At 34.1% G+C, this 13,743-nt stretch overlaps 1 protein-coding gene across 1 annotated transcript in view; it reads left to right on the forward strand.

Annotated features, from left to right (window-relative positions):
* tkv (serine/threonine receptor kinase thickveins) overlaps positions 1-13,743 on the forward strand; it is a 62,873-nt gene that overhangs the window by 34,795 nt on the left and 14,335 nt on the right. The window contains exons 3-5 of the mRNA XM_083141471.1: positions 1,457-1,683; positions 5,057-5,195; positions 11,284-11,476. Of these exons, the coding sequence (XP_082997597.1) occupies positions 1,457-1,683; positions 5,057-5,195; positions 11,284-11,476 (559 nt within the window). The remainder of the gene's footprint in view (positions 1-1,456; positions 1,684-5,056; positions 5,196-11,283; positions 11,477-13,743) is intronic.

Genomic DNA, 13,743 nt, shown 5'->3' on the forward strand with positions numbered 1-13,743 from the left:
TTTCAAAGGGCTAAAAGAGGAAACCAGTAACGGAGCTCAAATATTTTCTGCTAAAACTTTGGATGAATGTTTCCTCTGAAAAAGTTATAGCTCTTATATTACATTATTTCCTGCTAAAAAAAAAATGTAAACTTTGATTTTCGTTCAAAATTGAATATTAGTTTTGGCCCTCAATTTCAGCCATTTTCAATAGAGATGTTGAGTACAGAAGGTACCTTGAAATGTATTTAAAATGGTCAGGCAACCAGTGATATGGATTGACCCACCTTTGTCAGATGCCTCCTTCAACTTGCACCCTGTCATGATTTTTCTACTTATGTATGTGCATATTTCTATGTTGTGGCTACATAAAAATCCAGGCCTTAGTCGTCATGTACTCTTACCTTTAAAAAAAGGTAAGTAGTACATTCAAATATAAGATAGTACAATTAGTAGGTAAGAATGTGTGTGTCAAAAGAAAATTAACTTCTTAAGACTAAACACAATTAACTTTTGCTCATTACTACCAATGTGAAATTATTACTGATAAATACATTTACTAACAGCTGCAATGTAAAGTAAAAAAAAAAGTAAAGTGCTCCCCTGTGCTTAGCACCATGCCATGAAGGCGTATAGGGTGTGTGGGGGTAACGCCCCACACTTTCTTGATCCGGTCGTGAGTGGGGGTGATGTGATCAGCATCACGCCCCTGACCGGCTTCCCCCCCCCCCCCCCCCCCAGGGTTTCCCCCAGGGTTTCCCCCAGGTACCCATGTTATTCGACGCTGGGTGGACGCTGGGGCCGCTTCCAACGTTAGAAAAGTTCCCGGATTTGAACCGGCCGGGGATGGAACCCGGGACCTTTAGCATGGTAGCAGACACGTTACCGACTGAGCCACCGCGGCCAAATGTAAAGTGCCAAACATTTTGTACAGAACCTAGTTGATAGATATCTCTGAGGATCTTCTGTTGTAGAATAAGAAATTTCATATTAGAAGAAAGAAATAAACATAAATATTACTTCTAAATTCATAAGGAGAGAAGAAAGGTCTTATAACTTTGTAGTTTGAGATTATCAGATCATTAGCTGTCAATAATCACAAAATTTGCATACACAATATGCTGCAAAATTAATGAAAATAGAAGTGATTAAATTTGATCAGATACTTATAATACTTGTATCAGCCAATATTGTTTTCCAGCTCAACCCTAGAAAGAATACAATTACAGAATTCGGGAAACAAGTCTTTAAATTGCTTCCTGAATTCTGTAATACACATTGGATCAAAAAAACTATGAGCAAATTTGTCAACAGATCTGCTACGAATTAATCAGCACAATCTGTAATAAATTGTCTTTTTATGGTGGTGGTGTGCTAAAGCATAGCATTTTATATTAATTTGCAGTACTTACGTTACTTAACATATATTGTTCATGAACTTGTTATTTTGTAATAGTCTATTCTTTTTTCTTTTAAGTGCAAAGGACATCAAGTTCCACATCTGCATCCAAAGTCCATACTCTGCTGCAACAGTTCAGATTTGTGCAACAGAGATTTATTGCCAATGTATGAAATTAGAAGTACAACACCATATCCTGGATACAATGAACAGCAAGAGGAGAATATTGCACACATTGCGTTATTGATATCATTAACCCTTTCTTTGATAATTTTCCTCATCATAATCACACTTGCATTTTTAAGGTATGTAACATTTTTTTCATATCCATGTCAATTCTGGATTCTTTATCAGCCTTTGAATTGCAGGCAGGTAACAAATAAAGTTTTTTGCATACAGGGCTTCTTCATTCAATAATTGTACCTTTCCAACATTTTACCGCACAGTATAAAGGTCCCACAGTAACAACTATTTTATTTATCCAAATTTCGTTGCTACTTAGGGTTCCCTGGAGAACCTGGAATTCTCAGTGATTTTTTTAAAAAATATAATAAAAATCATGTAAGTGGTCAGTGAATCCCAGTGAAGCACATCTGAAGGACTAGAACATGCTCTTGACTGCTGCTAATAATTATGGACGTGAAGTTTTCATTTTACTTTTCACGGTTTAGGGCAAAATTTGGTGTTATTAATTAATTAGTGTTATTTTTGTATGCATTTTTACTGTTTTTTCTATGCTTTAGATTTTCACATTGCTTTAGTTCTGGAAAATTGAAACAAATTTTAGTTTTAATGTCAACAAAAATAAATTTGAGGCTTACCTTTGTGAGAAATTACTAAATTTATTGCATTTGAAAAAATATTTCATCTCATCAGCCACTAAATATGAAATGTTTATTGAAGGATATCATCCAAATCATCAAAATCGTATTTCCACATTTCACTCTCACAGAATAAATTTTCAATTTAAAAAAAAAAATACTTTTCAGTTGACAATAATATTCAGGGTATTCCACATATCATAGTAAATGTTGACAGTATTTCTCGCAACACTTCCTATACAAAACACACTTCTAAACAGAAATATTGCAGTTTTTACCATTCACTTTAGTGGAAAGTTTTGCTTTTGAAAAACAAACCACAGTTCGAAGGGCTATATACTCATTGTCTTCTTCCCTTCTTTTAGACTTCTCAAAACTTAAAACCACAGAAAGTTGCCACTCTCTTTCACCTGCTTTACTTTTCTTCTCTTTGTGCCTTTCACTTCCATTATGCTTAATCGTGGAATCCTTCTGCTCCCATGTTATTTTACAATTTCAGCATAATGTCCTTCAGAAGCAAACTTCTGTGTACAATCAAATTTCCCACCGATCTCAAAATACTGTTTTGTGTACACACACCCACACTCCCTCACCTGCAACACAGCAGTTGTTTCACCCGTTCCTGTGAAACTTCCATTCTAGGAAGATCCTCGCAACAAATTCTATTTCAGTACGAGGTCAAAGCACTGTTAGTCATGTCTGCACAAAACTGCAATAAATGAAGCATGACAATCTCTTTTTGAATTTGAACTTTCACCAGCTAGATTAGAAATGACAGATCTCGTAGAGCTTCAGGTAGTTCTCTTTGAAGGGAAGAAGTGTTATTCCCAGTTTATATTGCATGTTTTGCAGTGTTTTTCACGTTAAAGTGGAAAATTTGATACTATTCTGGAAAACTGCATAATTCACTTTATTTTGAGATTCCAAAACACCGAAAACTTGCCTCCTTAAATACATTTTTTAACACTTTATTTTGCTTTCCTCATCTTTTAGGTGTTATCGTTAAAATGAAAATATCACGTCCCTAATAATAATAAATATAATTTCATTAAGTTTCTTTTCAGAATCTACTGTAAAGTTATCGGTTTTGAATACATGTTAATTTTGCATTACAATTGATATTGTAAACTTCTGTCAAATGTATTTTACGGTGTGTTTTACTGTAGGTTCAAAAACTCCCACAGAACCTACAACCTTGTGTCTTAATTATGTGCATAAGAATGTTGTTTTATTCTTGAATTAGTTTTGTTATTGGTATCTGAAAGTGAACTGATATGAAAATTGTCTGATGCTGATAAACTGCCAATATAAAATATATGGAGACTGATAACTGATATTCTACTGATTCAATATAAAATTGCAAACGTTCCTTGGAAAACAGGAACGGTTCATTTACCTCCTCAATTAGTACATGCAACGACGGTATTGCAATGGGTTGTGTGCTTTGAGAAATAATTACATATTTAGATGTTTACTTTACAAAACCATGACACATGAATTATGTGCTTTTATTCATAAATGTAATTTTATAAATGACGAGATATTGCACTAAATTACAGGCGATTTATATCAGATCGGTAATATATGCCTATATTGGTCAATACGGATAAACGAATGATCCTTGTAATGTAATGCTAACATTACTGCATTATTTTCTAACGCTTTTCACACTTTTTGTGTAATGATTATCTCAATGTAAAGATTACCAGGTCCGTAATTGTTTTATGTTTTATTGATCTTAATGCCTTCAGCTATGTAAAAAGTCCAAAAACATTGAATAAATCTTTGTTACAATGAACCTTAAAATACCATAGCCATGCGAACATGGTGTTAGGTACTAAATTTTTTTTCAAGCACATTTTCGGACTACTGAACTGTATAGTAATATTTTCTCATCTGCCGCTGAAAGTTATAAAATACAGAGCGATCCATTGAAGTGTAGACTGTTGCGTCAGTGTTTGTGCTATCAGCATGCGAAGCACTCGTGACCGTTTGTCTGCATTGTAGACTGTCAAGCAACCCACAACATTTTTCATAATTATTTTAAAAAGTGATTTACTTGCCAGATTTGTAAAAGGAGGTGTCCAAACTGGTCGTCTTCGATGCACACACACATGTTTGGTACATCTTTATTAATACTAACATAGGCTGGCGAAGGGGGGATAACAAAACCAGTTTTTACGGAATTCCTGAAAGTCGACACATGGCTGTGAAGTAATAAGGGCCCTTGTTTTGTATTGTGTGACCTGTTTATTAGTCTGCCGACTGTGAAGTGGTAGGGTGCTTGTTACGTATTGTATTTTTTCTAGTGTATTCAACCATAAAGTGTGTTATGGCTCAGCAAAAGTTATCTACTGCACACTGTGTATTTATTTATGATTCGTATGTGTTAACTCAATCGACACTTGAAGTTCAAAGGCATTTTGAAACAAGATATCTGGATGTAAAAATTCCATGTCATAAATAAATTGCTCTTTAAACTATCTATGTAAACTTGTACACTCAATTCACGGACAGTGTACAGTGCTGACATACACCCTTGAACACCTCACTTTTTTATTCATAGTTGTGTGTGTTTTTTATTCTAATTTTTGGACAGGTCCTAAAGTATTTGCAATCCAAGTAATCCCTAAAAATTCCACTTTCTTTGATCATGCATTTAATTCCCAGTTTCACATGGTGTAGTAGAAATGAAAATTTCATTGGCTTGTAGATATGGTTGCAACTGGTTTACACACGACTTCACTGTTGGTACAGTATGTTTTCATATGTTGATACAATTCCATGATGTACGTTGTAAGTCGTCGTTGTTAACACTTGATGGTCTTTTACGAAGAGTATATCTATTTTTTCACAGGTACAAAAAACGAGAGGAGAGGAGACAGCATTACTTGGTTGAGGCATCAAGAAATTGTGAACCATATCTGAGTGCCAGTGGAACCCTTCAGGAACTGATAGAACAGAGTTCAGGGTCCGGATCCGGTCTGCCCTTGCTTGTAAGTGAGATTCAATCTTTAGCAGTTTGTCTTCATGTTGGCAAGTAGGAGAAAACTCATTGCTATTATTGTATATGTTTACATGTGAATGAGAAGGACAATGCGTAACATAGTATTGTCCATTTTCAAGGAATTTGGTTTCACTATTGATGCATGCCACACCAATTTTCAGCTGCAGTTTTTTAAAATTAAATTATACATAGTACTGAGCCAATAGCGCTTTGAACCAATTTCAATACCAATGATGATTTTCATTGATAATGATAATGGGGGTTGATAATTATAACAATTAAAACTTTCTTCAAAATATCAATTAATATGTATGTATTACACTGCCATTACAAACATAGGTACTTTTGTATTATACGCTGGCCCCCGTGGGAGAGTGGTTAGCACATTGCGTTACAACGCCAGGGGTCCTGGGTTCGAATCCCGGCCTGGGAATGGATGTTTGCGAGTGTCCATTCATCAATTTCATCACATCATCACTCATCCCCATCTTCGCAAATTAGCCAAAAGTGGCACAAAAAGCAAAGTAAAATAAAAAACAATTCAATCAATTCAATTTAGTATTATACGGACTACCTCATTCCAGACTGTCTATAACTTTTTCGATTTCGATTTACTTCTGTTAACACATACTGCGGAGTTTTACCGAGTACTTAAGATGCTTAAAATATGCTTTCATGGTTAGGTTAGGCAGGTCAGGTTTGGTTCACTTAGCATTAAAATAAAAGGTAGTCCGTATAATACTAAAGTACCCAAACACCAGTGAATGAATTAATGAATTTAAATTGTTGGGTTCTTCACCACTTAAGTCCATTTTGCACCCATCATTGTATAAGGAAAAATAGTCCCTTATCTAAAATTCTTACCTTAGAGTTAAAAATGGGATGTATAAAGCACCTTGGGAATAGTTAAAAGTGCAAAGTTGTAAAGGGACCTGCATGGAACAACTAAAACACATTAAATAGGTAAGAATACACTAGAAACACCCACACAAAACACTGTCTTCATCACCGAACAAGGATGATAAACAGTTGGGAAGATTAAAAGTCTGTGTGAAGAAAGCAAAATCAAAGAAAGTAAAATCAGCACATTCAATAATAATATGTCAAATAATTAAGATAACAAAACACATTGGAGGGTCCAGCCCTTGCAGCAGGTAGCCTTGTGTGATATGGCTGTCGCAAAGAATTACACCGGAATTTTAAAATAGCTGTAATTTAGTTACAAAATCCATATTTTCACACAAAAGCTGTTACAAAATAAATGAAAACTTCTAATTTTGCACAATTTATAGGATAATTAAAGTGCAAAACCATCATGCGGCATTTTTGAGACCACACTGCATGCCCAAACAATGCGAAAGTATTGACTAGGGATACTACTGGTAATACTAATACACTGGAATCATTATCTCTTCAGCCCTGATTGTAAGTTTTTCATAGCTACATGTGTGGTTTCCAATCAAATTGCAGGAATGAACTTCTTTACTTTTGAAAGCAGTTTGAAGCATTTGGGCCTCCCTGATTGCATTATGACAATGCAGTTGCCTCATAATCAAGGAGCTCTGGGTTTGATACCTGGTGGCAGCCCAGTGATTTGGATCCCACTTTAAACTGTAGGTCCATTTCCAATTAGCCTGTCTGTGCCTAAAAATGGACTTAAAACGAAACTCATTTCAGGTCCCTAACCCTTAGATGACCATTTGTCCCCTATAGGGGCAAGATGCTTTTGCATGTAGTATCTGACTTTTGGGACATACTGTAACTCTGTTTTTGTTCGGATATACATGTTTTTAGTTCTGCATGAGTCTTGAGGTATGTGGTAAACAATCAGTAATGTTTAATTTCATTTGGGTTATATTTGGGGGGCAGCCCCCTGAAAATCTCCTTCCATTTTTTTGTTTTTAAATTTTATTATCGTTATTTTCTCAGTTCTGGGATTTCTAATGTCACTTTTACCAAGCGAACGAACACACTAAAATAATAATTTTGCACATTTACGTCGCGGCGTGGCCACGTGGGGGCCTGCCGATTGCCTTATAGCCACATCTGTACTGAACAAAATGAGGTATAATTTGTAACTCCAGTGTTCTTAGTTCCAGAGTTTAAAAAAATTAATGTACATGCACCGAATTTCAAATTTCTCCCTAAAAAAAAATTTGGTGCTTCACATTGGAAAATATTTTTTTTCCCAGAAAGTATCCCGAATATGTGCGTGATTTTTTGACCAATAGTGCAAAACACATCAGGCAATGTGCTGGTACAATTTTGCACATTTACGTCGCAGCGTTGGTATAATTTGTAACTCCAGCATTCTTAGTTCCAGCACGTGGAAATTTAAAATTCCTGCTGAAAATGCCTCAGTCGTTTGTCTGTTTACCGGGAAAACACGCTCGGTCATCTAAGTGTTAAGATGCTAGAGGCCAGAACAAATACAACGGAACGTCAGTTTTACGTTTTTCAGAGTACCGAGGTAAAAATACTTAAAATGCAGAAAACTTTCATAGCATTTTGCCCTTTTACCCTGTTGGAATGAAGAAGATGAATTTATAATGTGCAAAATATAAAATCTGGAAACGTGAACTTAGGGTTACACAGTAATTTTGTAAAGTTTGAGCTTGTGAAGTTCCCAACATGAATCGTGATGAAACTTTCAGTACAGGCTGATATAATTGTACCACAATAACAGGTTGGGCAGTGCAACATTTCACAGCCTCCTGCAACTCTATAACAACTAGCCATTACGTGTGGAATATATAGGTGAAAAGTCAACCTTACTTCCCCATTGTACACCCCAGTAACTGCAATCTTGCTGTGCAACAAGGCTGATAAACCCAGTATAATCCTCTGTGGGATTACATATTATATTTTCCTTTCATGTGAAAGTACATCAATAGATATATTTTGTTCCCATGCTTTTTCTTTGAAAATGTTAGAGTATCTAACAGCCTAATAAAGATCATTGAATGATTATGAGATTAATGTACTTTCTCCAAAAATGATTCTGATATCTACAAATTACTTATGTACATTATTCTACAAATTATTTCTTAATTTTTAAAGTGATTTAAATAAGCATTTTCAAAAAAAAATCACACAATTTAATTTAAGTCAAACATCCTTGTTATAATTTAATTAACAAAATGTATTTTTTTTGTTATGAACAGTTGAGAGAAAACAGTCAACTTGTAATTCATCCATGAAACATGTTGTAAGAGTTATATCTAGGGCCCTGATTTATAAGCACAATCCAACAGTAAAATAAGCAAGTTAATAAGCACAAAAAATGAAAAAAATAAGCACCAAAATAAGCATAAACAGGAAAATCTGAAAAAAATTTGTATGTTAGATCTCTTACCTTATTCAAAGCTGTTGCAGTGTGTAAGGAAGGTCATCCTGAGATTTTCTTGTGTAAAGCTCCTGTGTCTGTCAGTGAAGAATGATTTGTACAGTGAAAATGTTCTTTCCACGTAAAAATACATCACAGGCGCATGTGAAAAACACCACAGTTCTTCTTCGGTGAATTCCTCTTCAATGTCTGTTTCTTCACCAGAAATATTTTTATAAATTTGACAGTGTTTTGTAACCGGGATTTTTCAGTAATACCTGACTGAACTTGTCTGACACAATTTTAGCAAAACACCGTGAGTTTCTGAAGACAACGTTACTGAAATTTCATCAATGAGAGAAAGCGAATGTTGAGCAATGGATTATTTCGAGCTTTCAACTGTGTTATCATACGAGGCAATTTGGAAAAATGATTTTGCATGTACTGTATCTTTTCTTGGATGCCGTTTTAGAAGCATTCATCTCGTCATCCCAATGCCGTCGTGTGATTGAAAAAGGATTGAAATATGACAGATTTGGGCAAAATATGCTATTTTGAACCAAAATCATAAAATAAGCAAGCATAACCGTTTCCTGCAGAAATAAGCATTTATAAGCACTTTCAACCTTAGTTAAATAGCTCATCAAGGTATGTAATACGAAGTATAACCTTTCTCCTTACCATTAGAAGTCTGGAAAAGAATATGCATTTTGCTTACAAATCTGGGCTCTAGTTATATCTTATCTAGGAAAAGTATCTGCAAATAACTTGGTTACTTTGTAAAGTAATGGTTAATAATTATAACTAGAGCTTGGAAATTGATGGCCTAAAAATACTTAAAAAATAACCTAAACATAACAGTTGGGCTGAAAAGTTCGTAGGATGACTCATAGATGGCGTTACTAGAATTAAATCCATGTGATTTTTACTTAGTACTAACCTTCAAAAGATACGTGTATAAATTTCACAGCTGCCGGATAATTAGTTCGTGAGATATAGGATTGTGAGTGAAGCAGCTTTTGTTATTGTGAAAAAATGGATAAAAAAGAATTTCGTGTGTTAATAAAGCATTGCTTTTTGGCGAAAAAAAATACTGTTGAAGCCAAGGCTTGGCTTGATAAACATTATTCGGACTCTGCACCAGGAAAATCAACCGTTGAGAAGTGGTTTGCTAAATTTAAACGAGGCGAAATGAGCATCGAAGACGATGCACGCAGTGGACGCCCCAAAGAGGCTGTTACCGACAAAAACATCAAAAAAGTCCACAAAATAATTTTAAATGATCGTAAAGTGAAGTTGATCGAGATAGCTGAGACTTTAAAAATATCAAAGGAACATGTTGGACATATTGTGCATGAATATTTGAACATGCGAAAGCTGTGTGCAAAATGGGTGCCGCACGTGCTCACAATCGATCAAAAGCAACGACGTTTTGATGATTCGGAGCAATGTTTAGCGATATTCGACCGTAATAAAATTGCTTCCCCATCCACCATATTCTCCAGATCTGGCCCCCAGTGACTTTTTCCTGTTTGCAGACCTTAAAAGAATGCTCGCTGGAAAGAAATTTAGCACCGATGAAGAGGTAATCGCCGAAACTGAGGCCTATTTTGAGGCTAAAGAGAAATCGTACTATAAAAATGGCATCGAAAAATTGTATGACCGCTATAATCGTTGTATCGCCCTCGAAGGCAACTATATTGAATAATAAAATCGAATTTTGTCCAAAAAATATTTTTTACTATGTTAGCCTACGAACTTTTCAGCCCAACTGTTAATTTTCGCTCTTAAAATGAAAGCTTCATTTTTTCATAAATTGCAACAGAGTAGTTCAATAATTAGACAAAAAACATTGTTTGATTTTTTAAACTACTGAAGCAAAAGGTGAAAAAAGCAATTAAGTGCTAATATAGTTTTCTTCATTTTTACTTCAAGGTTTTCCTGTGTAAGTTATTCACCTCTTTTCAGAGTAAGCCTTCCATAATACAGTAGTCGGTCAGTATCTGAAAATACAGTTGTGTTTCGTATACATTGGATTATATTTTTGTATATTGTGACTAAAACCAAAGATTAAAGCAATTATAGTGGCCAGCAAGGGAATCTCAAAGTAGGTTTCACACAAAGTATTTTAAGTGCCGGAGGAAAATTATTAATTAAATAATTATTTAATCCATTGCCAAACTTTCAGTTGAAAATAATGTTGTGCATTTCCAATGACCATTTGGCGAACTTGCTAAAAGTACCATGTCAAGAAATTTAAATACATAAATTATGCTACTAAATGCATTTAAAATTTACAAAACAACAGGGAAAAGGAAAATGAACCTCAAAAATTAAGAAAAATGTAATAATAAAGATGGCAAAATACTGAAAAAAGGCCTAAAAGCCAAAAAGGTTTAAAAATGCAAAATGAAAACAATGTTTTCTGGTTCTAAATTTTTGGAAACTGGCTGGTTTCAGGTTTAGCATTGTTTTCAAGTCTCAGAAGAAAAATATGAATTTTCTTCAACTTCCGAGCCCTAATGATAACTTTCCAAACACTGATATATGAAAATGTGCTCATTTATTTAGCATTATCTGATTCCAGTAATTGTGTCAATTTTCTCTTGAAAAGGACATGAGAAAATAAATGTATAGATAAGTCCATTACTTCTGTTACGTTAAAGTAATTTCACAGTTCATGTAAGTACACAATCTGCAAGTTATGTCTAATGCAGATTATGTTATTATAAGAGTCTTATTTTTTTTTTAGGTCCAGAGGACTATAGCTAAGCAGATCCAGATGGTGATGTCAGTTGGGAAAGGACGTTATGGCGAAGTTTGGCTTGCACGCTGGCGAGGTGAAAGGGTGGCTGTAAAAGTATTTTTTACAACTGAAGAAGCGAGCTGGTTTCGTGAGACTGAAATTTATCAGACTGTACTAATGCGACATGAAAATATTTTAGGTAATACCAAGTACAGAAATCTCTGTACTTCTTTTTTTACTGGTATATGAGAAAAAACTAATTTTTGTGTACATTAGCTATAGAATTCATGCTTTGAGAAATAAAAGTTGTGTTAGCCAATTAATAAACTATAAGCAAGCACTGATTTATCTGTGAATTATTTTTTCCTTTAAATTTTGGAGGCCACCATTGTCTGATGAACTTGTTGTGTTTTTGCTTGTACAGTCATACTTCTGGGTTGTAACGATCACATAGAAAGTTAATGGGATTGTTACAACAGAGAAATGTCCATGACTAAATGCAACAAAAGCTCACCAAGTAATAGCACAACAAATTCCCAAGCAAACAGTGGCAGTGGGCTCCAAAATTTATAGAAAATACACAAAAGTTTCGTGGATATGTCAGTACAAACTTCCTTTTATTGTATTAATAGCTAAAACCAGCATTTGTCGATATTTTGTAAAATTTCCTGATGTGAAAATTTTTGACGTTTAGTACTCATGATAGAACATGCTGCGTAGTATTGTTGAAGACTTTACGTCTTAGCTTTAATTAATATTAAAGCTAATGTTATGTAATCCAATAAGGACATTAATTTTTATTATTCAGTGTCAGAAGAGGAAAAAATATAATAATCATAATAATGCCTTAATTTGGCAGGCAAGGTTCAGCCGTAGGCTGCTCTACCATCTAACCCTTGTCACGAGCCACATAAGAAAATATAAGTTTATATAATATAATAATTACAGGCACATAATTTTGGTAAATAAAAAAGCAAAATTTTGGTATAAAAACAGTCAATTTCAGGTTCAAAAGTGGTAAATAGAATAAAATTCCAGTGTTATAGCGGTGAAAAATCTGATGTAAAGTGGTAAATAAAAAGACATTTTGGTTTTTAAATTTTAAATATAATCCTAAATTTGATTTAAAAACTATACTTATTAAACAAAATTAACATTTCACTTCGTATACCACAATTATGTAGTTATCAGAGTGTTAAGTTTATTTCTGTGTAAAGGAGTCCATTTTTGCTTCTCCAATATTAACAGCAGAATTAATCAATTTCCCATGAATTGCATAACTCCCAGGATAATTCAGACCTCAGAAGGTGTCGCGCCAGTAAATAAACCCTAAATTTCGTGTTTAAGAGTATTTCGCATTTTGCAGTTCATTTCGCATTATTTCGTGACAAAACATGGTAGCAAAATGCCTCTCCCACTTTTCAAAGACATGAAAAATTTACACTACAATGTTTTTTTTTTTTTTAATTTCGTTTTTTCGTCAAAAACAAAATATGCATGCCCCTTAATAATAATATATGAATACAGATATAAACAATGACTAAAACTAATGAGAAATAAAGAATTTCACATATACCTACATTACAAATATACTCGTTATAGTAATAGTAGTCATAAAACAATACAAATATGAAAGAACAAAAAATAAGAAAACATTAAATAATTGCAAATGTGGAAGTCAACATAAGGTTGCATATAAGTAAAAAAAATCTAAAGATAGTAATAACGTACCACTATATAATATAATATAAGTGTTAAGACGTTAAAGTATTGTGCATTTGAAAAAGTAAAATTTAAAACTCTCACTAGCTCAGTGCACTATGCCATGAAGGCACATAGGAGCTGTGGAAGTAGGGCCATCTCTATCATTATAGATTTGATGTGATCACCACCACATTCAAAAACAGCCCCCCTCCTCTCCTCCCAAGGGGTTGATCCCCAGGTACCTATTTATTAGAAGCTGGGTGAGCCCCAGAAGCATATGTGATCTTTACAAGAACAATAGTATGTATTGTTCGTAGCACATGATCTAAATGCCAATAATACGTTTTTAGTAATGTTGAATTTGTAAGTTTGTAGTGCAAGATGTGGAGACAGTACAAGTGCTGAGATCTATTCATATTTTTAAGTCAAAGGAGAAAAAGAAAAGCTTACCATTTTCTACATCATTTATAATCCGGGAAATATGTTCATATCCAGTCATAAAAAGACTATATTTTAAACTTGCTACTTTGTTTATTTTACTACTTTTCACATCATGGCATAGTGGTAGCAATGGGTTTGGAGTTGGATGTGTAAATCCTTAGTAATGCATGAATGTTTTCTTGTCTGTTACTTCAGCGTATCTATCAGTCTGGAAAATTTGGAAATCCTAGAAATATCAGGAAATTTACTTTTCCTGGAAATGTTAGGGAAATTTATGGCTTTTCTGGAAAATCAACATTTTGTAGCAGTGCATTAAAAGTA

This window comes from Lepisma saccharinum, chromosome 20, assembly GCF_977018435.1.
Source record: "Lepisma saccharinum chromosome 20, izLepSacc3.1, whole genome shotgun sequence".
NCBI lineage: Eukaryota > Metazoa > Arthropoda > Insecta > Zygentoma > Lepismatidae > Lepisma > Lepisma saccharinum.